Source organism: Equus asinus, chromosome 3, assembly GCF_041296235.1.
Source record: "Equus asinus isolate D_3611 breed Donkey chromosome 3, EquAss-T2T_v2, whole genome shotgun sequence".
NCBI classification, from domain to species: Eukaryota; Metazoa; Chordata; class Mammalia; order Perissodactyla; family Equidae; genus Equus; species Equus asinus.
This window is the reverse complement of record NC_091792.1, coordinates 61030568-61056411: the sequence shown is the minus strand read 5'-3', so window position 1 is coordinate 61056411 and position 25844 is coordinate 61030568. Positions and strand designations below refer to the sequence as shown.

The 25844-nt window shown below is 50.5% G+C and overlaps 1 protein-coding gene across 2 annotated transcripts in view; it reads right to left on the bottom strand.

Moving 5' to 3' along the window:
- Positions 1–235: 235 nt before the first annotated feature.
- FAM167A (family with sequence similarity 167 member A) overlaps positions 236–25844 on the bottom strand; it is a 41202-nt gene continuing 15593 nt past the window's right edge. Inside the window, exons 1-3 of one of the 2 annotated variants that reach the window (XM_044766919.2) lie at positions 22728–22878; positions 21652–22418; positions 236–3412 (exon numbers count right to left, since the gene is read on the bottom strand). In XM_044766919.2, the coding sequence (XP_044622854.1) occupies positions 3149–3412; positions 21652–21999 (612 nt within the window). In that variant the 5' untranslated portion in view covers positions 22000–22418; positions 22728–22878 and the 3' untranslated portion in view covers positions 236–3148. Of the gene's footprint in view, positions 3413–21651; positions 22419–22727; positions 22879–25844 lie in introns of those variants that run through there. The other variant, XM_070505099.1, reaches the window with a different exon arrangement.

The window sequence follows — 25844 nt, the reverse complement described above, 5'->3', positions numbered from 1 at the left end:
ATGCCTTCCTCCCACACCTCCATTCGAGGGTTGATTGCTCAAGTCTTTCTTTCCTTTTCTTTCTGTCTTTCTCCCTCCCTCCCTTCCTCCTTTCCTTCCATCCTCTTCTCTCTTCCTCTCCTCCCACCCTCCTCCCCTCCTTCCCTCTCTCTTTCTTTCCATTAAGTGCTTGGCCCTGTGTGAGCTGTCACAAGAACAAGGTAAAAGGAAATAAACTTCTCTTTATATAGATATCTTCTTTTGAAACATTTTTATTTCACTTTTTCTAACAGCAATATAGAAACAAATAATCATAAAAAATAAAATTATAAACTGTTTATCGATTATGTAATAGCACTTGGTATTGCTACAGGGAGGAGGCGAGGGGTTGGTCAGGCCGTGTGAAGCCTGCCCAGCTCTCCGGGCCTCTGTGATCACTGCCGAGCCCACGAAGGCATCAGACATTACGCGGCAGCAGTGTCAATGGAGACTTCACGCTTTACACCCAGGGGACCTTGGGGATGGCAGAGAGAGGGGTAGATAATGAGTAAAACTGGAAACAGTATTGTATACATGTGGTAAGCCAGAAGGTTGCCCTGGGGAGCTGGCAAGGAGGGTTAGGTTGCAGCCAACTCACAGACATCTCTTGACCCACACAAAGCAGGGACTTCACAAAGCTGAATCGACTTGGTTAGTTGTTTGTGTTCACTGTGGAGACAAGGGAGCTAACAGACACTAGACGACGAGTAAGAAAACACAGCTCTCTCTCCCCTCCTATGCTCTTCTTGGATCCCCTCCTCTTTCTCCTCCTTCCTTATCCCCAAATAAAATTCTCTTAGGATGGACTAAGCAAAATAGCTGAGACATCTAACCTGCCCAAAAAGGTGTGTCTTGACCTCACTTTCCTTTCAGAACACAGAGAAAGGAAGGAAGCATTAGGTTAACTGAACAACTAAATCGCCCAGTTGACTCCAATTCAATTGGGTTGACGAAATTCAACTAAATCATTCAGCTTTAGGTGAATCCAACTTTTTCAGTTACTGTAATAATTTCTAGAAAAGAAAAAAATCAGTTTGGCATCTCTGTCAGAATATGGAGTGAGCTTTCCTGTGAGGGTTTGAGTATGTGTATGCATGTGTCTCTATAGAGTGAGTGGTGAGCGTGCGTAGTAGGGCAGCCTGATATCCCACAGCCTCGAGGACTCGTCTGGAAGGAGCCTCAGCAGGACTTGGCGGCGCTGTACCTAATCCCTGAGGAGGGACGTCACCGGGTAGAGAAAAGCTCCCTCCTTTCCTGCCTGAGGGGGAAGAGGCCTGAGAGGCCTGGCCTTCCATGGAGCTCTTCTCTGTGGAAGAGTCCTGTGGGCCTCAGACTTCTGTCACTGGTCAGAGTCGGGCTGAAAACAAATCTTGGCTATGTGGTTATACTTCCTTTGAAGGAAGCATAAACCCCTGGCTCTTTGAAATCACAAGGGAGAGACCAGTTCTTTTCTGTCTGACGAGGGACCATTCATTTGCATCCTCCCACTTCCGGCCCACAAAAGAAAAGCAACGTTTCCCAAGGTGGGTCATGGTGTGAATGTGAGTGTGCGTGGGCCTCACTGAGGTTACACAGGAAGATGAACCATGAAAGGCAGAGCAGCAGGATGCCTTCCTTGCCCCACAGGCTTGTGATTGGCAATACACATGCTGTGGGCCCGCCGGCCAGGCATTGCTCTGAGTTTGGCCCCAATATTCTGAATTGCAAAGTGGGAGGTGTGCACAAGGGCTGAATGAAGTGGAGAGACGAGGGGTTGGCAGTTTGTGGATTTGGCAAAAGAGTAGGACCATCTTTGGGGTTCAAGTTCACTGATACATGATCTGTCTAGGCATTATTAGTAATGATTCCACACATCAATCTTCTACAGCTACTAAAGAGCTGTGTAACCTGAGGGAAGTCATTCTCCTTCCCTGGCTTCACTTTACTCCTTTATGAATGGGAGGCTTGACTAGATGACGTCAAAGGTCAAACTCCCCAGCTGGCGGGGGATCCTCTTCCACATAGCCTTCTACCAGTTTAACTTCCCTAAGCTGTGGAGGCCTCAGTCCTCACCTTGCTGATGTCACACTTGTCATTAGGAAGAAACTTTTAAAACCAAATCCTGAACCTTTGTACTTGACCTACCCAACTGGTTCACCATTTGGACAAAAATCAAAGTTATTAACAAGTTAGCAACAGGTTAGTAACAGTCTGACTCAGTTAAAATTAGTCTTTGAAGTCAGGCACAGAATCTCAGAGGAGGCTCAGGGCCAGCATCTTGGCTCCCTGGAGTCTTTCTGGGGAGGGCAAGAAGTTGATGTAGGTGACACAGTTGGAGTCCACCAGGAGGCCTCTGCTGGCCCCCTGGGGGCATCCTGTCATGGGAAACTCACTGACGACCTGCCTCGTTCAGTCGCCCATGGTCTCCTAGGCACTCCCCGGGGTTTTGGGGTGGCGGCAGAGGGGCTCTTTGGAGACTGGACTGGTGCATGTGGCCAGGGCAGGCAACAGAGCGCATCTGTGCTTGCTCCACCCACGCTACACTGGTGTGTCCTGGCACACGCTAGAAACCATTTACACAGCACCTGTAGTGCCAAGGTAAAGACTGATGGCAGCCCGGACCTCCCACTCAGCGGGGCACTGCCTGCCAGCTGTGGGGCCTGTGTCCCTAAGCTGCACTTTGTTATTCCTTTTCTGGTGGGTCCCTGTCAGACATATCTAATCACCTCTTCCTGGGGGCTCAGTGCCCTTAAGGAAGCCTTCTGCAAAAATCACAGCTTTTGGGGGGGCCCCGTGGGATCCCAGTTCATAGCACCAGTGTCTCCGGGAAACAGGAATGTGGATCACTGAGGGGAGGACCGACGTGTTGTGCTGGGAACACAGGCCTCACCGAACATCTGGGTGGAGTGGCCCTTCTGCAGAACGCTTTGGGGATTAAGCAAGAGCCAGTCATGGGGGCATCGAGCTCCACAGCTGGGGCCCCTGAGAGAGCACCTGCTGACGGGTCCTGGGGGCCCACGGTTCACAGTTGCAGGGAAGCCCTGCCTCTGGGGAGACCCACTTGGGATAACTCGGCCTCAACACCCTTCCCATGCCCCCTCCCCACCTCCCAAACCCTCTGTTCTGGCTCCTCTGCCCCTTCTAGGGCTTCTCAGCAGAGAGAGAACCTCCGGGAGTTGATGTTCATCTTGGTGACTCCAATGAGCTTGAGCGGCGTGGAGAGACTGAAGGAGGAGGCAAGTGGGGAGTCGCAGAAGAGGTCAGATAGCTCGTCCCGCTCCTCCAGCTCGTAGGTGGCGTCATTGAGCATCCTCCTGTGGAGGTCGCACGTCTGCTCGATCTTCAGCTTGTTGATGTCACTGCGCAGGCGCATGAGCTGTCTGGCCAGCTGCTGGTCCTGCAGCCGCATCTCCGTCTGGAAGGGAGGAGGAGGAGGCATCAGCGCCAAGCTGGGTGAGGGGGGCTGCAGCTCCATACTCCCTGATAAGCACAGACCTGTTAATAGGAGACCTAACTAACGGCTTGCCTCATCGATTGACCCACCTGGAGATATCAGCAGGTTCCCAGCTCAAAGAGGTGAAAAGAAACACAGTGAGGTGACAAATGAGGACGTGCTTGCCAAACTATACTTTGTGCTAGGCTGGACACTGTCTAAATCCTCTGGAAGAGGTGCAGTCAGTCCTGGCTCTCAGGTATTTCCAGCTCAGTCTCATTGTACACAGATGGAGTAAGAGTATAAAGAATGCATGGGAATGACAAATACCAAACTCAGATACCAAATACCAAACAAATACCAAACCTCTGCGCAGGATGGAAGAAATGTGATTGGGGAAGGGGTTTGGGTTGCCACACAAAATACTGCAGACAAGGTGGCTTAAATAAGGGATATTTTTCACAGTTCTGGAGGTTAGGAAGTCCAAGATCAAGGCCGATTCAGTTCCCTCTTTCTGACTTGCAGACAGCCACCTTTTCACTGTGTCCTCATAGGATAGAGAGAGAAAGCTCTGGTCTCTCTCTCTTTTTAAAAGGACACTAATCCCATCATGGGTGCCCAACCCTCATGACCTCAAAATCTAATCCCCTCCCAAAGACCCCACTTCCAAATACCATCATATTGGGGGTTAAGGTTTCACAAACATTCAGTCCATATTAACATGCAACAGTCTATCTCTGCTACAACTCTGTGAAGTAACATTACCATCATCCACAATTTATAGATGAAGAGATGGAGACACAGCAAAGCAAGTCACTGTGTCAAGTCACAAAGCTCATACATGGCAGAGCCGGGATTAGGAACCCAGAAAATGAGACTCCAGAACCCAAACTACTGACAACTAAGTTCTTCTCCCTCTTTGGGTAGAGTTGGAATGTGGGGTATGGAGCTAGCTCTGTGCTCAGGGACCTACTAGAAGGTTCATGATACTTTTAGTGCCTCAATGTTTCCTGTTGAAGAAGGGATGTGGTAATAATGCCTCACCTGGTCTAACATTTACAGTTTCCAAAATCCATCTGCATGTTAACCTTGTCGGACCTGCACAGCTCGCCCTGAGTTACCAGCAGGGCAGTTTGGTTGAATGTTTTACAAGCTGGAAGAGTTTCAATGAGTTGCTGTGGCAGACATGGGCTTCGGAGCTCACGGAATCTCTTCAGGCTCCTAGTGCAGAGCGTTTTCCAATAACAACGCTTCGTCACTAAGACAGGACACCAGCTGGCCCTACCAGACATGAGATCCAATTTCTCCTTGCCGTTTACTCTGCCGATGCTTGCAAGTGGTCATTGTTTTAGTATTTTTGTGTCTTCATGCTCAGCTGTGTCATTCACCTGGTGCTTGGAGCCAAACTGATTTAGAAAAAGTCAACCATGAGATCCCAGAGGGCCCCTCCATGTGGTTATGAAAATTAATGCAAATGTTCTCACTCCCCGCTCCCCTCCCGCCATTCAGGTATGGAATGGAGTGCATTGCAGGGTGGAGAAATAAGCAACTTCACCAGGAAGCATTTCGTTGTTCTTTTTTTCCTCTCTTATTTTTTATGTGCTTCTACAGATGTCTTTTATCCCAATTTTACAGATGAGAAAAATCATGATAGAAAGTCTTGCTTGGGGATGAGCAAAGTATTTAAGGGAAAAATTGGGATGAAAATTCACAGCCTCGAGTTCATTAGTTTGCTTCTCAACGCTTGGACATAATGTTACTTTACTGGCAATCAGAAATTCTATTGATTGAGAATAGCACCAAATTAATGATGGCAGGCTAGCCACAGGGCAGTTAGTCATTCATTCATTTATTTGGAGTCCCTGGTCATGCCTGGAACTGGGCTGGGTGCTGCCAAAGCCATTTTAAAGGAGATAAGGGTCAAATTTGTCTGAAAGGCAATGCAGCTCACACCCACTGCTTTATTTAATATGGTTTTCTGGGAGTTTTGCTCAAACTACCTCCCTTTGGAGTATTCTGTAATTTGAAGATAGATCTCTTTGAAAGCTAGTCACCCTATGGTTTAGATTTGAACTTTGGCCTCAGGAATTGGATCTCAGGTCTCAAGAAAGTCCTTTAAAGTTGGCGAATTGCAGGTTTGAGAAGGTGTCTGGGAGTATCTGTGAGATGCAGCCTACAGTGGGTACTTGGTGTGGAGAGGGGGCTATTTTTCTATGCCAATAGACCCACTCAAATGTCAGAGAACAATTTAGGCTTTGACGGCCATCAGAGCCAGCTGGAAGGGGTGAGAGTGAGGCCCATGTCCAGTTTCCTTTGACTGGACACAGGCTACCTCGGTGGAGCCACCTCTCACCCTGCTTGTTGGATGCATTCAACTCTGCAAAAGAAGTAAAACCACATTTTCCATAGGGATGGTGATGCTGGTCATTCTATTTGTTCCTGCCCCAAAGGAACATGAGCAGGGGGCTGGGACCCCGCTGCTTCCTCAGAAGGCCTTGGCTCTGAGGGCATCTCATAGTGTGAGCATCCTGCCTTAGGACTCCCTAGGAATATATATTTTGTTCTGAGCCCTGAATCAACTACTTCATCTGACACTCAAAGAAAACAGTGTTTGTTACAGCGCTACAAGGAAAACCAGCGGTGTTGGCTCTATTCTCACCTACTCTGTGGGCCACACAGGGATTTCCAAGGGTGACTTTACACCTTAAACCTTAATTTGAGTCCTTGCTTAATAGGTAACTCTGCTATAATTAAGTCAAATCCATATAGGAACGAGTTCTCACAGCCTCCAAAGAAACCTGAGCAAAATGCGCAGGGCTAAGAGGCTTTTTTTTCACAGATTTTTTTTCAGTTGTGGTACAACACATTTAACCTAAAATTTGCCGTCTTAACCATTTGGAAGTGCACAGTTGAATGGCATTAAACGCAATCACACTGTTGTGCAACCATCACCACCATCCATCCCCCGAACTTAGGCATCTTCCCAAACTGAAATGCTGTCCCCATTGAACACCAGCTCCCTGTTCCCTCCTCCCCGAGCCCCCGGCCACCTCCAGTCTACTCCGCCTCTATGACTCTGACTACTCTAGATACCTCATCGAAGTGGAATCATACAGTATTTGTTTTTTTGTGCCTGGTTAATGTCACTTTGCACAATGTCCTCAAGGTTCATACAGCTAAGAGGCTTTTTATAAGTGGAACCTTTTTGGGAAGTTTGAATTAAGGTCTGTCTTTGCTGAGCGTGTTTAGAGTAAGTCAGAAAAACGCGGTTCCCGCAGAGGGCTGTGATGCGGTTAGGAGAGGAGAGTCCCGCTTGGACAGGGAGTTCCTCCTTCCCTCTTCTCTTTTTTCTGCCACGAGGACACTGGGTCGGCGATGACAACACACTCCTGTCATCTGGCACACCCTGTCAGATGCACTTTACACACAATGTTTCACTGCATCTTCCACAACTCTAGATGATATGTATCTTGATCTGTTTTATGGATGAGGAAACTGACCCAGAGAAGTTAAAGAACTACCCAGGATCAGCCAGCTTGTGCTGGGGGCACTTGGGTCACACCTGGGGTCTGACAGCCCAGAGCTGGTGGCTTCTCCATAGCTCCTATCTACCCGGAAGTGGGGTGGGTCCCCGAGGCAGCAGAAGTGGGAAAGCCACTGCTTTGGAGTTAGAATGTGAGTTCAAGCCGAACGCCACTCCTTGCTAGGCGTGCAGCTTTGGGCAAGTCACTCACACTCCTAGAACTGCTGTCTCTTCTTCCACAGAAAAGGCCTATTCTAAGGACTGTGAGAAGCAAATTAGATAATAAGTAATATGCCATACAAGCTGAACAATGCTGGTCAAATAAAGGGAAGAAGTTCACCATTTACGTTCTTTCTCTTCAAGCCAGGGTTCCGAGTGGGGAAACTGGCCAGGTCCTCCCACTTTTAAGCTTTTATTAGAGACAGGGACGCTGGCCCTAAAACCTGGCCCAGGGACTCAGCTATCAACAGGAGTTTAATGCTCCCCCTGGCAAAGGCTCAAATGTAGGACGTGCGGATTCCCAATCCTCCCTCCCAGGGTGGCCTGTTGCCCTTGTGGGATAAAAGCGTTTGCAGGTTCTCAGAGGTGCGGCCTGTAATTCCGGCAATCCTGTAATTAGGGCAGAGTGTTTGGTGAAGGGGGAGACTCAGCATTGTAGAGAAGGGTGTGTTCCCACGGGTGAGGAGCACACGAAGGGGGTAGCAGACATCAGGGCCTCATTGCAGTAGCTGTGCTTGTGGTCTGTGCTTGGCTGTAGTTTGTTTCTTTGAGTTTGGTTGAATCAGACAAGAACGCCTCTTAGGAGAGTCCGGTTGTTTCTTAAGGTAGAAGGTGAATCCCCAAGGGCGGGATTAAGTAATTCAAGGAAGTAATTAAACTGCTCTGCAAGAGGAGGAGGTTTCCTCAGCTTTGCTTGGCAAGATGGGGGGTGGTGAGGACCCTGGGGGAGAGGACACAGGAGGCTCTGGGGGGAGGGGCAAGGGAGGAAACCCGGGAGGATGGAGAGCCGAGGAAATTCAGAGGACAGAAACAGTTACTATGACTGTGTCAGGGGTTTGCTGTGGGGTCTCTTTAGCCGGGTCTCCTGGGGCACTAGAGATCTCCTGGGGAGCTGGAAAAGGGGCTGACTCCTCCCTCTGGGCAGAGTGGAATAAAAACAAGGCTGCAGTAAAATGATGTGGAGGACAGTATGGTGGTTCCTCAAAAAATTAAACACAGAATTACGATATGATCTAGCAATCCCATTTGTGGGCCTATATCCACAAGAATTGTAATCAGGGACCTGAACAGATACTTGCACACCCCTGTTCATAGCAGCCGTATTCACAACAGCCAAAAGGTGGAAGCAACCCCAGCGTCCGCTGATGGATGAATGGATAAACAATGTGGTATATCCACACAATGCAATATTATTATAGCCTTAAAAAGGAAGGAAATTCTGACACATCCTACAACATGGATGAAGCTTGAGTGCATTATGCTAAGTGAAATAAGCCAGTCTCAAAAGGACAAATACTGTATGATTCCATGTATTTGAGGCTCCTGGAGGGGTCAAACTCATAGAGACAGAAAGTAGAATGGTGGTTGCCAGGGGCAGGGGGAGGGGGAGTGGGGAGTGAGTGTGGGGACAGAGTTTCAGTTTGGGAAGATGAGAAAGTTCTGGTGATGGATGGCAGTGATAGTTGCACAATAACGTGAATGTACTTAATGAATTATACACTTCAAAATGGCTAAAATGGTAAATTTTATCGTATGTGTATTTTACCACAATTTAAAAACGACAAAAGCTGCAAATTTGGGGTGATCACCCAAACCTGGTTTGCCCAGGACCTTCCTGGTTTTACCCCTCAAAGTCCCACATCCTGGAAAGCTCTTCAGTCCCAGGCAAACAGGGATGGTTGGTCACCCTACTGCAGCAAGTGTGGCTGCAGGCATTGGCTACTGGGGACCCATCCTGGACCATCAGGGATCTGTGTGATACGTTCTTTACTTGAGTAGCACTGGGAACTGACTAGATCCTGAAGGAGGCGGAGTGGTCTGGGAGGCTGAAGGCATCTCCGAGGAGGGTTAGAGGAACAGCGGCCACAGAAGGAGGGGCTCAGACCGACTGGCAAGGAGAGCGAGCACTGTGTCCTTTGCCACAACCCCTGCAGCATTTGGGAGAAGCAGCATTCCTGTGGAAACCTGGAGAACTTGATTTCTTTCCTCAGCATCCTTTGTCCTCATGCTCTGTGTTCACCTGCTCCGTCCGAGATACTGAATGATCTCTTGGCTTTCCAGGGCGGCAAATGCCTTTCTTCCTAGCTGCCAATGGGATCTGCTTGAATACTTTCTGGAGTCTGATATCTACGGGTCAAAAATGTCCTGAAGATTTTAGGAGTTAAAAAAAAATGAAGGACATATAAATATGAGACCATCAGGAGCACAAGGAGCAGCTCTTCCACAGGTGCCACCTTTACCCGCTGCAGCCTCTGCCTCCGAGGCTGAGCGCAGATGCATGGGCTGTCACACAGACCCTTCTCTTCCCACCAAAGTCTTCCCCAGAGCCCAATGCCTGATCCGCTTTGCTTCTATTCTCTAGCTCTTCGTTTTCTGGAGGATTCTGCCTGTGAAAACTTCTATTCTCTTAGTTGGGAGAAACAAGACAGTGACAGTGGCTTGAGACATGACCCTGTGAAAATCTGAAAGCATATGTGCCGCAGAGATTTCCGAATGTGTCTTTAAAGCTTGCCGAAGAGAAATCCCAGTGCCCAGGGACCAACCAGAGAGGAACGAAGGAGCGGAATTGGAGAGTGTCCTCATCAGCACAGATCAGGGCAGACAGAAAAAATCCCAAGGTGATCAAGGACATTTTGTCTCGTCTCTATTTCTGAGGCTTGTCTCGAAGCTAGCCCAGCCCAACAACTACAATTATCTCTGACTGATGTTGGAGAGAGACCGGGTACCCAATCCAGGCCATTTTCTCAGCCGTGCGTGAAGGGACAGAAGACGGTCCGTTCTCTGTGAGACTTAATTCTTGGACCTTGGAAATAGTTTTTGTAACATGTCACATGATTTATTCAACTGAACTGAAAGGTCCAGCTTATTGTTTTAATCAGTGTCATATAGGAACATAACACTGATTAGAAGCCTGGATAAAATACTATTCATTATTTGATCTTGGGTTTGGTCTCTGAGAGAGAGCCAGAAAAATGCTGATAGGAAAGAAAGCGAGCGGTGTCATTGAAATGTGCTGCTGGATGGTAACTTTAGATTCTGGGGAAAATATTTTAAAAAATCTTTTCAAACACCCCTAAAACCAAACTGTGTTTGTGAATTGATTTCCAGGGAAAGCTGTCGACTCAGATGAGGCTGGAACATGTTTCTTGGAGGTCTCTACTGTGGAGGCAGCAGGTCAGTGTCTGGAAAGCAGAGGCCACATTCATGGCTGTCATGTGCTCTGCAGCCTCTAGCCTTGGGCCAGTGTAGGTGCCAGGCTGGTTCAGGGTTCTCTTGGATGCCCCCAGCCTGGCGTGTGGGTGGGTGAGAGGGCACCAAGGCTTCCATCCCCTGGGCAGGAGATGATTTGTCTGTCTGTCTGGGCTCCTCCAAGGGGCTCTTATGGTCTCCCTGGAGCCCCCGTCTGCTGGGAGGGAAAATCAGAGTAGAGCCCCAGAGCTAGGGCAGAGAGGAGGAGGCACTTCAGGCCCCACCAGGGACAATCCGTCTTCTACAGCAAGCGTCAAGTTCTACATATATGAAACAGTCTTTGATTTTCAAACTTGGAAGGTCCTAGGCCCAAGTGCCATCTTCACTGAGAAGGCTGGCCTTTGGGAAGGACCAGGTGGTGCATTCTGAAGGGCCCCCAGATCTGTCCTCAGAGGCTCTGGGTTCTAACCTGCTGGGGTCTGAATGTTTGTGTCCCCCTGCAAATTCATATTTTGAAATCCTAACCCCTAATGTGATGGTATTAGGAAGTGGGCCTTCGGGAGGTGATTAGGTCATGAGGGTGGAGCCCTTGTGATGGGATTTGTGCTCTTATAAGAGAGACCCCAGAGAGCTCCTTTGTCCCTTCCACCATGTGAGGACATAGTGAGAAATCTGTGACCTGGAAGAGGGCCCTCTCCTGGCCATGCCCGTACCCAGACTTCTAGCCTCCAGACTGTAAGAATTAAATGTCTATAGTTTAGGCCACCTAGGCTGTGGTACTTTGTTGTCGTAGCCTGGACAGACTAAGATGCAGTTCCAGTTCAGCCCCTGAAGAGATGAGTGCCTCTGGGCACTTTGTGGAAGGAGAGGCTGATCACCCCCCACACCTCATAAACTGCATCCCAGATGTGAGCGGGGCTTGGAAACTACACTCAGGAAAGGAAGAAAGGAATTCTGTGCCCGAAAGCAAGAGCAGAAGAGACAGGCCTGGAAAGACAGGCCTGGATTAGCATGCCCAAAGTCACCTCTCACCCCACAGCTCGGCCTCTTGGCCAGCCTCCTCCCTGTCTCCCCTCCCACTCTACACCTGGTCCCACATGCAAGAGGCCGATGGGCAGGTCTCTCCCCTTCTTCAAACCTTTCAAAGGCACAACAGGAAACTCTTGGCTCCTGCTCTCCCCACCCTTGCTCTCCCATTCTGAGCCTCTCGCCCCCATGGCAGCCACATTGGGTCTTTGTCCCCTCCCCTAGAACCACTCTTCCCACCCCATCATTCTTCAGGCTCAGCTTAGCCTTTGCCCCCGATCCCTGCAGGTTGGGTGACACCCCCACCAAGAGTGTCTCCTTGCACAGCACCTACACACGGCGTTGTGCTTGTTTCATCATCTGTCTCCCCACCACTGTGGAGAGGCAGCGAGTAGAATGAGCAAAGCATCAGGTAGTGGGTTCAAAGTCCCTCTCTACCCCCCACTGGTGGGGTGACTGGGCAAGTTGCTCAAGCTGTCTGAGCCTCAATTTCCTCATTTGCGAAATGGGCATAGTAATAATACCCGGTCTGGGAACTAAATAAATAAAACATATCTAAGACACTTGGTACCATACATGGGGTTCCATATATTTTAGTTCTACTTTTTCCTTCTTTATAATAAGAACCACAGAGCTAAGCATTCAATTTTTGTTATTACTTCCCATGTGACATTCCCATCTCTTCTAGATTATATGAGTTCTTCCGTGCGGAGGCCCTGATTCTTCCTGACTCCCCAACAGTGCCCGGAGTAGAGCTAGTCACCAACCCAAGCTTTGCAAACACTTCCTGGATGCTTATTGACACGACACCTGTGTCGCTCTTCACTCTTTACCAAGCACTGCCAGTGGGGTTGGTAGAGCAGTGTTAGCATCTCCATCATCAAGTGTCTGGTCCAGCATCACAGAGCTAGTAACGCCAAAGCACCTGAGGATTTGAAATGGAGGCAGGGGACCCTCCCAAGCACAGATGTCTTTAGCTTGGACATGATGAGGTCCAGGCCCACCAGGGTGGGGCCAGGGCCTTCCCTAACTTCCCTGCCACTGCCCTGGACAGAAAGTGGGGGCCTTGTTGGGCCAACAGCCAGTCCTGGGACTGTGCCGCTCATGCCAGGCTACTGGAGTGGGGCCCATCGCATGGCTATTACCACTGGGCCCCCAGCAAGATGGCAGGGAAGTCTGGCTCCTTCACCTCTCCACCCTGCTGGGTGTCTCTGGGCAAAAGAGCGGACAGTGAGAAGACATCCCTGGCAGAGACCATCTGCCTGCTCTGCTGTGAGCTCCTTGCATTGCCTTCTGAACTTCCACGTGCAGGAAGTACTGACCATCCCAGGCTTCACTGTACTTCCTTAAGTGATTGCCTTGAGATCAGTTGGCCAGGGCAGTTGTTAAATGTGAACAAAAGGTGCTGAGGTGCCCTGGCATCCTTAGAGAGCCCTCAGAAGACCCCTGGAGCACCAATGTTGGGAATTCTAGACTTTTCTTGGGTTCTGGGCTTCCCAGCCCAGAAACTGATGGAGTGGGAGTTTCACATCTGATGCTGAGGGAGCCCAGAACAAGCCAGTAACATTAGCTGACCAAGAGTGAGGAAGAGCTGCTGGTGGGATGAGTCCTCCGCGGACGTGGGTCTTGCATGAGTAATTAAGGCTCCTGTGCACCTGTAGTTTCTATATATAGATTCCCACCTGTGCTTCCAAAAGGAGGTGAAGCAAATCTATTCTCTGCCCCACCTTCCAGGATTGATTGAGGCCGTTTTGCTCTCTAAAGTCATTTCACACTCCATTACCCTGGAACCTGCCTCCTCAGGAAGAACAGATGGTTTGGGCTTCAGCTACAGGAGGGGCCTCACAGCAGCCTACAGTCCTGTGGTGAACTAAGAACCCTTCTCAGCGGAGTATTTGTTGTGCCTGTGGAGTGTCTGTGACTCCGGTCCCCGCTCACATTCCAGAGTTAGGGGATGAGTCAGAGTTGGGCTCTCTCCCCACACACACACCCTGGGTGCTCAAGAAGCTCTCTGGAACTGTTGAGTACCGTGAAATGTGGCCAGCACAGACCGTGGGGCTGCTGACATGGGTGTGAGATGAGAAAGGGTGTGGGATGGAGAGGGCTGGGCTGGAGCCTGTGAATAGCAGTCTGATGGACACTTGTGGAATCTCTCCACACATCTCCTTCTCTCACTGAAAAGTAATGGTTGATCATTGCTTTGGTTCCTTCCTGCTCTAGCATTTGATGATTTCATTCAAAATTCTAACTAGCACTATTAGAATTAGCAGCATTAGAAAGAGGAGCTTTTGTCCTCCTCAGTCACAGTCCCTGCCCTGGGTGGGAGCTGTGTGGGAAGCAGAGAAGTCAGGCTTCTTCACCCACCTGCGACCATCCTTCTCCCCTGCCTCTTGAGCTGCCTGTGGGCTCCAACCTGGCCTGGTGGTTGAGAACCATGGCTCCCGAGTGCCAGGCCCTTGGTGCAGACTTGATGCAGACCATCCCCACATGGCCAACAGCTTAACCACCTTGAATGAGCTTCTCTCTGACCTTTCCCTGGCTTTTGGCTACTCATTGGCTGTGTCTGGCTAAGGCCTGCGCCGAGGGACACGACCAACAGCCAATGGGCAGTACCTGGATTTTCAGCCCCTGGCAGCAGCCTGGGGACAGGGGGTGGGTCCAGGAGCTTATAAAATAACACATCCCCCAGAAAGGCATTGTCTAGCACAGAGGCGCGCCTCAGGCTTGAACAGTCCCTTCTGAACCTATGTGCCACCACACCTGGCCTTTGTCTTAGAATAATGAGCATCCTTCTCAGAGACAGGGGAGTTCTTGGAAAGAGTGCAAGGTGAGTAAATTATTCTTTGGAGAATAACACCCCAAAGTTCCAGGAAGTGAGAGAGTGTGTTGAATGAGCATAAAACTTCATGAACTACAAAGTGCATTCATGCTCATCGGATAGCGAGAGCAACTGGCTGTCAGCAGCCGTTCAAAGCAAGGGTTCTACAGTTGGGGAGATCTTGGTTCAAATCCCGGTTCTGCTGGTTCCTCTTGGGCAGGTTACTTGACCTCCATTTTCTCATCTGTAAAATGGGGATGGTAATAGTGCCGAGCCTAAAAGAATACTGAGAGTATGAAATGAAGTGATGCATGCAATCATGCATAATCTAGTACCTGATTGTTCCAGGGACTCAGCAAGTGCTCCCTGCCTTCTGCTCCTGCCCTCCTCATCCTCCCTTTATGACATCCTGCCAGAAAGGTATTTATTATCCCCACTTTAGAGCTACAAAAACCAGGACTATGGTTAATTGGTTTTCCTAAAGTCACGCAGTTAGGATGAGGTAGAACTTGATTGGAAGTCTAGTCTAGTTACGCATCTTATGCTTTTCCCACTCCAGCTGTGACCAACGTTAATGGGCCCATTGCGTTAGAATCATTGGCAGGCACTTGTCAAATTCCTGACACCACCCCAGATTTAAGGAATCTGAATTTCCACAGAGGGCCCGGGAGGGATCTGTATTTTTAACAAATGCCCTAGGCGCCTCGTTCAATAGTCACTACACACGAGAGCATGGAGTGTAGTTCTTATAACTGGGAGGTACCCATCAGAGGAATTATGTTTTAACTATTACAGGAGAAATGTGAAAGGGAAGTAAGGAGAAGCCTACTGTTAATCCCGCTTAAAGATAGGGATTTGGTTGCTGAGGAAGTGAGGAATTTGTGTTTCTTCTCTGGTTAATTTCATTGTCTACCGTGCCTGGCACATGCCACCACTCACCATGGCACATCGGACCTCAGCTCCCCAAAGCATTTTGGAACTATATTTATTGTACCTCTGGTATAGCTCTCCTCATGCCATGTCACTGTGTTTACATCTGTTTCCTCTACAAGGGACTCTCCATAAAGACAAGAACACTGCCCCATTCACCTTGGCTGAACGCTGGTTGTATTGAATGAACAGAGGGTTGGATCAAAGGACCCTGGCCTGTCTCCCACAGCCCCAGGTCTGCCTGGTGCTGTTACTCTGGTCAAGTACGGCTGTCAGGCCTCATCTCCTTCCCTCTTCTTCTCCTTTGCACTGCAAGACAGCCAAGAAAAGAAAGGGTCAAGAACGCCTGATCTGGAGTTGGCTTCGTCTCCTTGGTCAACAGGCTCCACCTCATCAGCCCTCACTCCAGGTGGGGAATTTCTGGGGATGTCAGGCTTCATTTTTCTTATCTTATTCTAGGAGATTCCAAGCCTTTTTTTTTTTTTTTTAAATCTGTGGACCATTAGGTGAGGAACGTGTAGCAATTACATTGGCAAGACAGAGAGGAGCTTAGTTCTTTTCTTTCTTTTGTCTTGCATAATCTGTTTTCTTCCTAATCACATATATTCCTATTTTAGAAATTTCAGAAACTACCGAAAAGTCCAAAGAGTAATATTAGCACCCAGAAATAAAGATCATTGACACTTTGGAGTATTTCCTTTGCTGCTACCTTTGCTTATAAATTCTTCAGTAACCACTAAAGGGCCAGTATCTGACCAGATTAACAGAAGAGAGTCTGCCCCCTGCAGGTGGCTGGTGGGGACAGGCTGAAGGCCCCCAGGTACACGGAGATGACAGCTCCGGCAAAGGGACACCTGGACTAGAAACTCTTGCGATTCAAACTCCAGCTCAGCCAGCACCAACCCGGGCACTCTGAGCAAGTTACCATCCTCATCATGGAACAGGCGTGGCCGTCCCAGTCGCTGCTAAAGGGTTGTTACGAGGCATGGCCGAAAACTCTCTGTAACTCTTCACACATGTCCGTTCTGAAATCAGGGTTTTAAACTCAAGCTTTCCGACAACTCATGGCCCCGCTGACTTGAACATTTGAGGTGAGTATGCATACGTAGTACAAAGGCTAGAGATCTGGATCCAGAGTCAGGAGATGCGGGTCAATGTCTTGGTTTAGCCACATCCTTGCATGTGAACTTGGGCAAGTCACTCAACCTCTCTGACCCTCAGGCTCATTATCTGTCTGAGCCTCTATCTTCTCAGCTGTAAAATGAGAATAGCAAATACCTCCAAGCCTTCTCATAGGCTCCTGTATTTAAAAGTGCTTTGGGGACCATAAACTGCTCCCTAGATGGGAGGTAGTGACATGGTGATCGCCTTCACATTTCTCACCTCCATCCCCATCAGAAGATGCTCAGTGATTTGCACTATCATTCAGCCATACCATTCAGCAGAAATAGATAACATTGGCCTCAGAGGGCTGTGCCTGGACACACTAGTTATGTGCTTGCCAAGCAGGCAGCCCAGGGCAGGAGGGTTAACCGGGAGAGGCTGAAGTCAAGCTGCTGGCCACAGAGGGGCCAGCTGGGTCCAGGTCCTCAGGCCTCCTGCCACGGAAGGCCCTAGCATTATTAAAACTTGTCAGGTTTCTTTTCTCTTTTTCTAACAACCATAAACACTTTTAGAGGGCTCTGTCTGCAGGGATCAAACACCCGTGTGAGGCTAAAAGAAAATTACCTGTTGACGCCAAAGGATTCTCGCCACAAAGACAACCCTCAGGAAGCTGGAATGTTTCGTTTTGTTTCTAGTTTTGGCACCACACAGGCCAAGTAAAAGATTTCTCCCTTTCCTTTATCTTTCAGGTTGGCAAGGGGAACACTCCAGCAGGACTGAATGGAGAAGACAGAAGGGTGCGTCCTTCTTCCCTTGTGCTGCGAGCTCTGGGACCTAGCGTGGTCACAGCGCTTGCAAAATGTTCTGAATTCCAGACTCAGCTAGACGGCTGAGTCCCACAGCTTCAGGGTCGTGCTTCTGCTAGCTCACCCCTTCCTGAAGCAATGCCCCCACCCACCCCAGGCCACTCGGCCACCTAATGAGGCCGCCCCAAAGGTGGAAAGCTGGAGGCTGTGACCTCCTGGCCACATGAGCAGCCTGGAGCAAGCAGAGAGGCACAAGGGCCACTAACCTGGCTCTGAGTCGGTCCTGAGAACAGCCAGGCTGGACCTCTGCCTGGAAGAGTCAGGTGGCCAGAAGCTGCCTAGCACAGAGGCAGCAGTCCTGCCTGCCACAGCCAGATGGCGACACAGAGTAAGGCCAACAGGGTTAGAGGATCTCCGCCTTTCTGTATTTCCCAACGCAGGTGTAAGACGGAGAACCCAGTCTCCTGGGAAGCCCCTGGAGGTGATGGGAGGGATCGTCATCTTTCCTGCAGTGAAAGCTGAGAGGCAGAGAGGAGACCTGCTGGAGCTGTTAGGACCCTTTCTTGCCTTGGATTCAGGGGGTCACTCTCGGCCTTCAAGCTGGCCTCCTAGGAGGCAGGTGGTGGACTAGTCATCCTTCCAGACCCCACATCGCCTGCCTCTCAAAGGGCCAACATTGGCAGCAAATGCCTTGCTGGTGGCATGAACGGCTCCTGAGACAGTCTTGCGATGGTCAGGGAACGGCTCAGGGCCTGCCCTCTGCTGGGCACAAACCCACGACTGAGCCCAAACTTCTATCAAATGGGAGACTTTGGCATTGCATAGGGAACACGGCCACAGGACTGACTGAATTACAGATTGTTAATGTTTCCTTGGCCACATCAAGAGAAAAGATGAATTTGCTCATGAGCCTGACAAATCAGCAGAGAGAGCCTGCCCAGGTATAGAGAAAACTTGATTCGGGGCTTAAAATAAAACAAAGGTTACCTGAAACCGCTTTCATTGGGTTAAAAAAATAGGTTAATTTTTAATGACTCCTTCAATGAGTTCACAGATTATGAATCAGAAAAACCATGACATGAAGTTTAATTCTTTGATTGAGACTTAAAAATGTGAGAATGGGTTTGTTCAAATGTTGAAGTCTCCATTTCCATTCAAGCAAAGGATTTTCCAAGTCACCTTTGTTTAATCTCCGAAGCGGGCAGAACTGCACGTTCAAGTTGGCCTGCCTGCCAGCCTGTATTTGGGCTGCTTTTGACCTCAGACATACACTCTTCGGAAGGAATCTGCTTCTTGGACAACTCAGTGCAGGATGCTTTGACTTCATTCTCAGAGGCGTATTCACTGGCTGAGCCCCGAGCTCAGGGACAGGGCTTGGGGCACAGGCTTGGGTATGCCTGGGGTTTCCCTCCAAGGCCCCTTCTTGGTCCCCTGGTCCCAGACTTGCCTGCCTTTCAGTCTGTGATTTTTTTTTTTTTTGAGGAAGATTAGCCCTGAGCTAACATCTGCTGCCAATACTCTTTCTGCTGAGGAAGATTGGCCCTGAGCTAACATCCGTGCCCATCTTCCTCTACTTTATATGTGGGGCGCCTACCACAGCACGGCATGCCAATTGGTGCCATGTCCGCGCCTGGGATCCGAACCGGCGAACCCCAGGCCGCCTAAGCAGAACATGCGCACTTAACCACTGCGCCACCGGGCCGGCCCCCAGTCTGTGATTCTTAAAGTGTGGTCCACAGACCAGCATAGAGCATTACTTTGGGGCTTATGGGAAATTTGGAGTTGTGGACTCCCATCCTAGACCTGTAGGATCAGAACCGTCGTTGTAACGGGAGAGCTGGGAGATGTGCGTGCACATTAGAGTGAGAGAGTCACCGCTCTGAGAGATTCTTGCCCTGCACGGAGTAGGCATGTCCGACCGGGCCTCCCCTGCCTTGTCTCCTGCCTCTCTCCCCAAAGCTTGCTGTAATCCCAGGGGAAGGCTGAATTCAAGCTCTGGCTCTGTCACTTACTAGTCAAATAATCCTAGGCAGGTCGTCTGACTACTATGAGCCTTGGTTTACTCATCCGTAAAATGGAGATTAGCAATTGCACAGGTCCCTTGTAAGAATCAAAGAGATAGTCAGGTGAGGGCTGGGACTCCCTCATTCAGTCTTGTTTCTCCCGCTGCCCCCAACCTCATGCATTCTGTTGACTGATGACATCTTTGTGAATTTACACTTTTAGGATTCACATGGCAAAATCAACTGCCTCCAGAAGATACCACGTAGTATGGTGGCTAAGAAGAGCATGGGCGATGCAACCAGATAGGCCACTGGTCAAATTTCTACTCTCTCACTTATTGCCATGTTCCTCTCTGAGCCTCAGTTTCCTCATCTGTAAAGTGAGGGTAACAGGAAGGTGATGTAACAATCAGAGGAGGTAAGCAATGCATGCGAAGTACCCGGCACACAGTAAAAACTCAATTAGTGACAAATCCCAGTATTATTATTATTTCATACCCCTAGAAGCACAGGGAAGTGGTGAGGAGGGTAGCAAATACACAAATATAAAGCATTATTAATAATGCTGATAGTCCCTATACTTACTTAAGACAGCCTTTGGCAGCCAAGTTAGTCCTGACAGTTACCGCTCCTCTCTCTGCCCACAGAGTATTACTCTATACATCACCCAGTGTTGTCCCTGATCTGACCCACCTTCCTCCTCTCAGCCACCGTACTCTGGCCAGGGCATCTCCTTTGCTTGGCTGGCAGTGGCTTGGCGAGAAAAACAAGCAGAGTCTGCAGATCTATGGCAATGGCTCTCAACCTAGGCTGCCCATTGGAAGCCCCTGGGGAGCTTTAAAAAACTACTGAAGCCTGGGCCCAAGCACAGGCGTTCATTAGATTGGTCTGCATTGTGGTCCAGGATTTGGGAGGGATCAAGGCTTCCAGGTGATTCTAATCTGCAGCCGGGGTTGGGAGGTGCCTTTCTCATCTCGAGGGTGAGGAGGACAAGCTCCAGAGATCTCCCACTGTTTGCATGCAGGAATCCCTTCTCTGATCCCCACCCTACAGGGGGCCAATGGGCAAGGCTAACTTATTCAGAAAGTAAAAGCCTCCAGAAGCAATAAAACCTCACATGAACCCAAGTCAACAAATCGAATCCTGGATTAATGGGAATATTTTTTGTCCCTCTTTATGAAAACAAATCAAAGCAGTTCGGCCTCAGGAATTCAAGGCAGCTTCCAGGGTCCACCCTGGCCCCCTTGTGTCCATCTTTCCTCACCTCTTACACCCCCACGAATACCCAGTAGCCACGGAGCAGTGGAGACACCCCAGGAATCCACAGGTGCCCTGTCTTCCACGCAAGCCAACTTACACGCCAGTTACTCAAGACACATATAACGGAACAGTGTGTTTTGAGAAGCAGTCTTAACACCAAAGATTAAAACCAAAAAAGATTTCCAGTTAATCAGATGCCTGAGCCATCCACCCCAGCCCCAATTATTTATTTCAACTCAAGAGGAATTTCAGGCCCTGGTGCAGTTATTTTTCAGGATTCTGCAGAACAAACCAAGCCGACCTCTGCCTACCCTGTTGACCCAGGAGTTACTAGTTACTCTGGAAGGCAGTTGGCCCTTGATTGCTGGCTCATCTGTGGCCAGAGTGGCCTGACGGGGCAGGTGTGACCACAGGTGATTGGGCAGGGCAAGAGTCGAGAGCACAGGGAGGGTTAGCATCATGCCTGGCTCTGCTGAGAGGCCACCATGCCTGGGACCAGTGATTCTCCCTGGGCAACAAGCTCACAGCTCTGCACACCCACCCCCTTTCTTATGGCTGATAGATGCCATGGACAGAAGAAAGTTCAAGCTGCTGGCCCCAGCTCCCAAATGCATGCCAGTTGCTCACATTCATTCCACCTGGATGCCCCCCAGGCCTGACTTCAGGCCAGATTGCTACTGTTTCCGGAGGTCCAGCCCAAAGCCTTCACCCTAGGCCTGGTCAGCCACGCCTCCCTCTGGGGAGCGCTTTGCACATCGCTCAATATTAGTAGAGCACAGCAGGGCTGAGCCTCAGCTTCGTACAGCAGTCCCTGCACAGCTCTGTCCCCACACAACTCCGTCCCCAGCTCGCCCCACACAGCCCTGCTGAACAGCACAGCGCCAGGAGGAGAGTGGCCACTCACGCTTGCTGAACAAGTGGTCACAGGAGCCGGCTGGCAGCTTGGGTGGATGACGGAGAGAAGGAGGGGTAGGCACACTCCAGGAGCCCCCTAAGCAGTCCTCAGGAATGAAAGCGTGAGACTTTGATGCCGGGAGCGACCACTGGGGAAGTGTGGGGACACCTTCAGAACATGGGCTCCGGTTCTCATGGGCAACACTTCCTTCCTCCATAAGTACCTGTGATTAGCTGCTGATTGGCAGGTGGATCTCAGGTAACTACGTAGTCATGAGGTCTACCCTTGATTTAATAGGAAGACAACAGATGTGCAGTTGGGAGAGGGAGGGGTAGGGGAGAGGAAGATAAAGATAGAGACATGGAGGCGAGACACATAGGGCCAGAGAGAGACACACAGAAGGAGAATGGAATCGTCTCTGGGGATCCTTGGAGGGGCTGCCACTTACCAGTTCCTTCCTGAGCCAGGCTATGGCTTCATCAATGCTCTCGAAGCCCTCCAGCTTGCCAGTGGCCCCAGGGCCAGGGTCCCTGCTGGTCCTCCTGTTAGGTGGGGGATGCTGCCTGGGCTCTTCCTCCTCACGTTCTCCCTGCTCAGCAGCCGGCCTCGGGAAGGGCCATGTCTGCTCCTCCAGCCTGGCCTGCCATTCCAGGTAGGATGGCCTGCGGGTCTCCAGCCTCAGTTTCTCGGTGAGGGCCTTCAGGCTCCGGAGGTGGTCATCGGGGGGTGGGGCTGCTCCTGCCAGCCCATCTTCCTCACCCACCACTTCTTCTACTTGGATCTGGGGCACGGACATTCTAGAGTCTGCCGGGGCAGCCAGGCATGGGAGGTGGTGGGGGCGGTGTGGGAGTCTCGGCGGTGGCAAGGTTGTGTCCCGCTCTGGAATGGTCTCACCCAGCTGGGGCTAAGGCTCCCGAGGGCATCGCTAGGATAAGAGCAGCTCCTGGAGCCGAGTGGGACGGTAAATGAGCCACACAGAGCGCCCTCTGGAGCAGCTGCAGAGGCTCAGGTTTAAGATTCTTCCCAGAGTCCTGTGGGTGCCATGCTTCGCAAGAGGCAGGAACAGACAAGTGTTAGCAGGAATCTTTGGGGGCAGCTTTGCCAAGAAGATCTATCAGTCTTGGAGGAGGTGCGGCGGATCAGAGGCTGGCGGGGAAGCGGGGCGAGCTCCCTCCTGTTGGCAGGTGGTGAGAAGCTGCTGGCTGGTGTGAGGCCCTGCAGGAAGGATGGAAATGACTTCAGAACTAATCCCTCCTCTTGCCCACGAGGGAAAACTGAGGCTCAGAGAGGCTCAGTGACGGGGCTGCTAACTGCTAGTTCAGGACTAGAAGCGAGGTAATTTTAACACCTTAACTCCATGCAGAGAAGTTAACAATAAATCAATACTTTGTACAGTGTTTCACCATTTATGAAATGATTCTACCTCTTATCTCATTTAATGCTCACTGCAAGTCTGTAGGTGCTTGTTTCTGTCCCCATTTTACACTTGAGGAAGCTGAGTCTCAGAGAGGTTAAATGACTCACCCAGGAGCTCTCAGTGGTTAGCAAGGACAAGGCCCAGTGGCCTGGTTCTGAGGGCACAGGTCTCTCCTCTGAGCGCAGCTGCCCACGGGTCACCATGCAGACCCCGCCCTGCCTCAGGCACTGGCCCTTCAAGGCGAGTCTTACTGCATACTCTCAGCTTCCTCCTCCCCAAGAACAACGCCTCACCTCCCCCCTCAGAGGAGGAAGCGCATGCACCTGCAGCAGCGGAGGAAGAGCCGACTGCACTCAAGGTGGATGGTCAACCCGCGCAAAGCTTGTGACTCACCGTTCTAGAAAGACGGTTCTCACATTCACCTAAAATGCCCACACAGCAGGGCCTCTGGGGCGAGGGCTGCAGCTCTCTGATCTGATTTGGCTTTCCCACCTCTGGAGAGAGGGGTCAGTCCAGGCTCCCACACCATGATGTTGGAGTGCAGGGAAGAGAAGTAACTCTTAGAATCAGGCCTCCATGTCCCTGTGCCCACAGGGTCCAGGCAAGTGGAGACGGTATGTCAGGGTAGGAGACATCTGACTTGGACTGGGGAGAGAAGCCCTCGGTTTTCAGGGTGTTTTAAAAATCTGTGCTGAGGGCATGCAGCTGTGAAAACGAATGAATTGCTATGGAATGATGTCCAAGATAAAGCTTATATGAAAAAAAACGAGACATTTGCAGCCTGAAGAGGACACCACGCTTGATGCAGAAAAGGAGGGGAAGGAAGAGAGGTTTTTATTGACTTGTATGTGCCTAAAAACACCTCTACAAGGAGAGAAACTGAAACTAAGAGTGGTGATTGCTTGTCTGGGGTGATGAGAACTGAGCATGGGGTGATGATGGGCAGGTACAAGAAGGGGCAGAGAATGGAGGCGGGAGAAAAAACCCCACAGGCTGGACCGTCCGTCCTATCCAACCCGAGTGGGGAGAGGACCAAGAAGAGCAGAGCTTTCTGTCTGCTCCGGATGGTTACTACAATCCCGCCTGCAATGGGATGTGACCAGAGAACTCCAGCTGCCCTCTGCACCCTCCCCACCTTTCCCATGCTCTGAGCCCGACCCCTGCTTTGGGGCATCCCTGAGAAATGAGGAGGAATATTCCACCCCAACTGATGGCAGAGAAACCTAGTTCTCACCTCGAGTCCTCACCTCGAGCAGAGCTACGCAGGTGAGAATCCCCAAGGAACCTTGACAAACATGGATTCCCAGGCCCCACTGCCAGGTGGTCCTGAATAGACTGATCTGGGGTGAGACTCAGGCATCAGCATATTTTTAAAGCTCCCCAGGTGATCCCAGTGAGCGGCCAGGGTTGAGAACCCCTGTCTTGAGACAGAAAGGTTAGACTTGGGATCAGATGGCCTAGCTGTAGGTTTTGTCAGACTTGCCGAGCCTCAGTTTCCTTGTCTGTAAAATGGGGGTGATAATACCAACCTCCTAGGCTTTGGGGATTGGCAGAACTAAGGTGTGTAGGCACTCTCTGTAGCTTTAGCATGCTCTGCAAATGTGGGGTGTTCTCCTGGGGGCCTTTCTGTGCAGTCTCACCATCACACAGGCTCCTTAAGCATCTCTCCAAATCTAAAGACCCATTAGCCACCTTCTGAGGCCCCTCCCAGGCGCTGTCTGCCTCTCTGCTGAGGTGCCAGAATCTGTTTTGAGAGTGCCTTGAGGCGGCTTTATCTTAGGGCTTCTTCCCACCGACAGGGGAGCTCTGATCATTTCCAGTGAAGCTTTTTGGAGAGGATCTAATTGCAGAAAAACCATGAGCAGCGCCCTCTCGACCATAGTTCTGTAAGCAGATGAATCGGATAGGAAGTCTCCTCTCCCACCGCTGTGCACTCACTGCAGAGGGCAGGGCCACCGACGGCTGGAGGGAGAACCTGAGACGGAAGGGTCTTCTTCCCATTGGGGTGGGAAACAGCCATGACTTGATGACTTTGTGTGGCTGCCTCCCTGGGTAGGGGGAGTTTATTTTAATTAGCAGTGTCTAAATCAATTCAGAGAGGCCTGCGAAAACATCAGGTGTCAGGATGACTTGGAGGCATTAACAAGAGCATCAGCGCGCTGTGAGTCAGCTCATGATGCTCCTTTGATCTGCTGAGCTTTAGGGAGTGTATGAAAGCACTTATGTGCACAGTGTCCCATGTGAGCCTCACAGGAGCCCTGAGGAGCATGCAGGATCACCTTGCTTCACAAATGATAAAATTGAGGCTAAGAGGGGTGACGTGACTCACCCCTGGCCACGGGCAGGTGCGGGCGGTGGGACTTGGACCCAGAGTCCTCTGACCTGGAGTCAGCCTCTTTCTTCTCCAGAGGGGCCTTGTGGTGAGACCCCCCCCCCGCCAAGCACCCAGTTCTGCCATCTTGGGTATGTCGCTTCATGACCACTCTGTGCTTCTGTGTCCTCTTCTGAGAAGTGGGGATGACCAGGACCGCTCACATAATTTGCTGGGCTCAGTGCAAAATGAAAATGCACGGCTCCTTGTTAAAAAGTACTAAGGGATTTCAAGACGGGGGACAGCAGTGCATTAACCAAGTGCAGGACCCTGTGGGACTGCCTGGCTTCCTCGCTCATGAAACCGGCCCTGGGGATATTAATATCGACTTCACAGGTCATCGCGAAGACTAGATAGTCATAAATGCTGAGCCTGTACCCTGGTGTCTGGTGTACGGGAAGTCCTAGACAAAGTTACACTTCAAAAACCATTGTTCTTGAGATGCCGAGACCTGTCAGGGCTACTGAATTCCACATTCTTCACACCCCCTGTGACTTTGCACAAGCTGTTCCCTCAGCCTGGAACACCCTTCCCTCCCTTCTACACCTCATGTCACCAGATGGACCCCTGTGGGCTGTGCTGGGCAGTCATCATATTGGTCCCTCACCTGCTGGGTGGCCTGTGCCAATCTCCGTACCCTTCTGTCCTTCCCTGGAAGCCAAGTGAGATGAAGTCAGTTGACCCCACTCCCCGCTAAACTTTCAGATCTCAATTGTATTTTCACCGTGGTGGGACCAGCAGGTCTGCCACAGGAAGGAGAAAAAGGTTCAGTTTACAAAAACACCACTGTACACCCCAATCTCTTCTCTCCCTGCTCACATTTTAACACCCCTTCCCACAGCTCAGGGCCCCT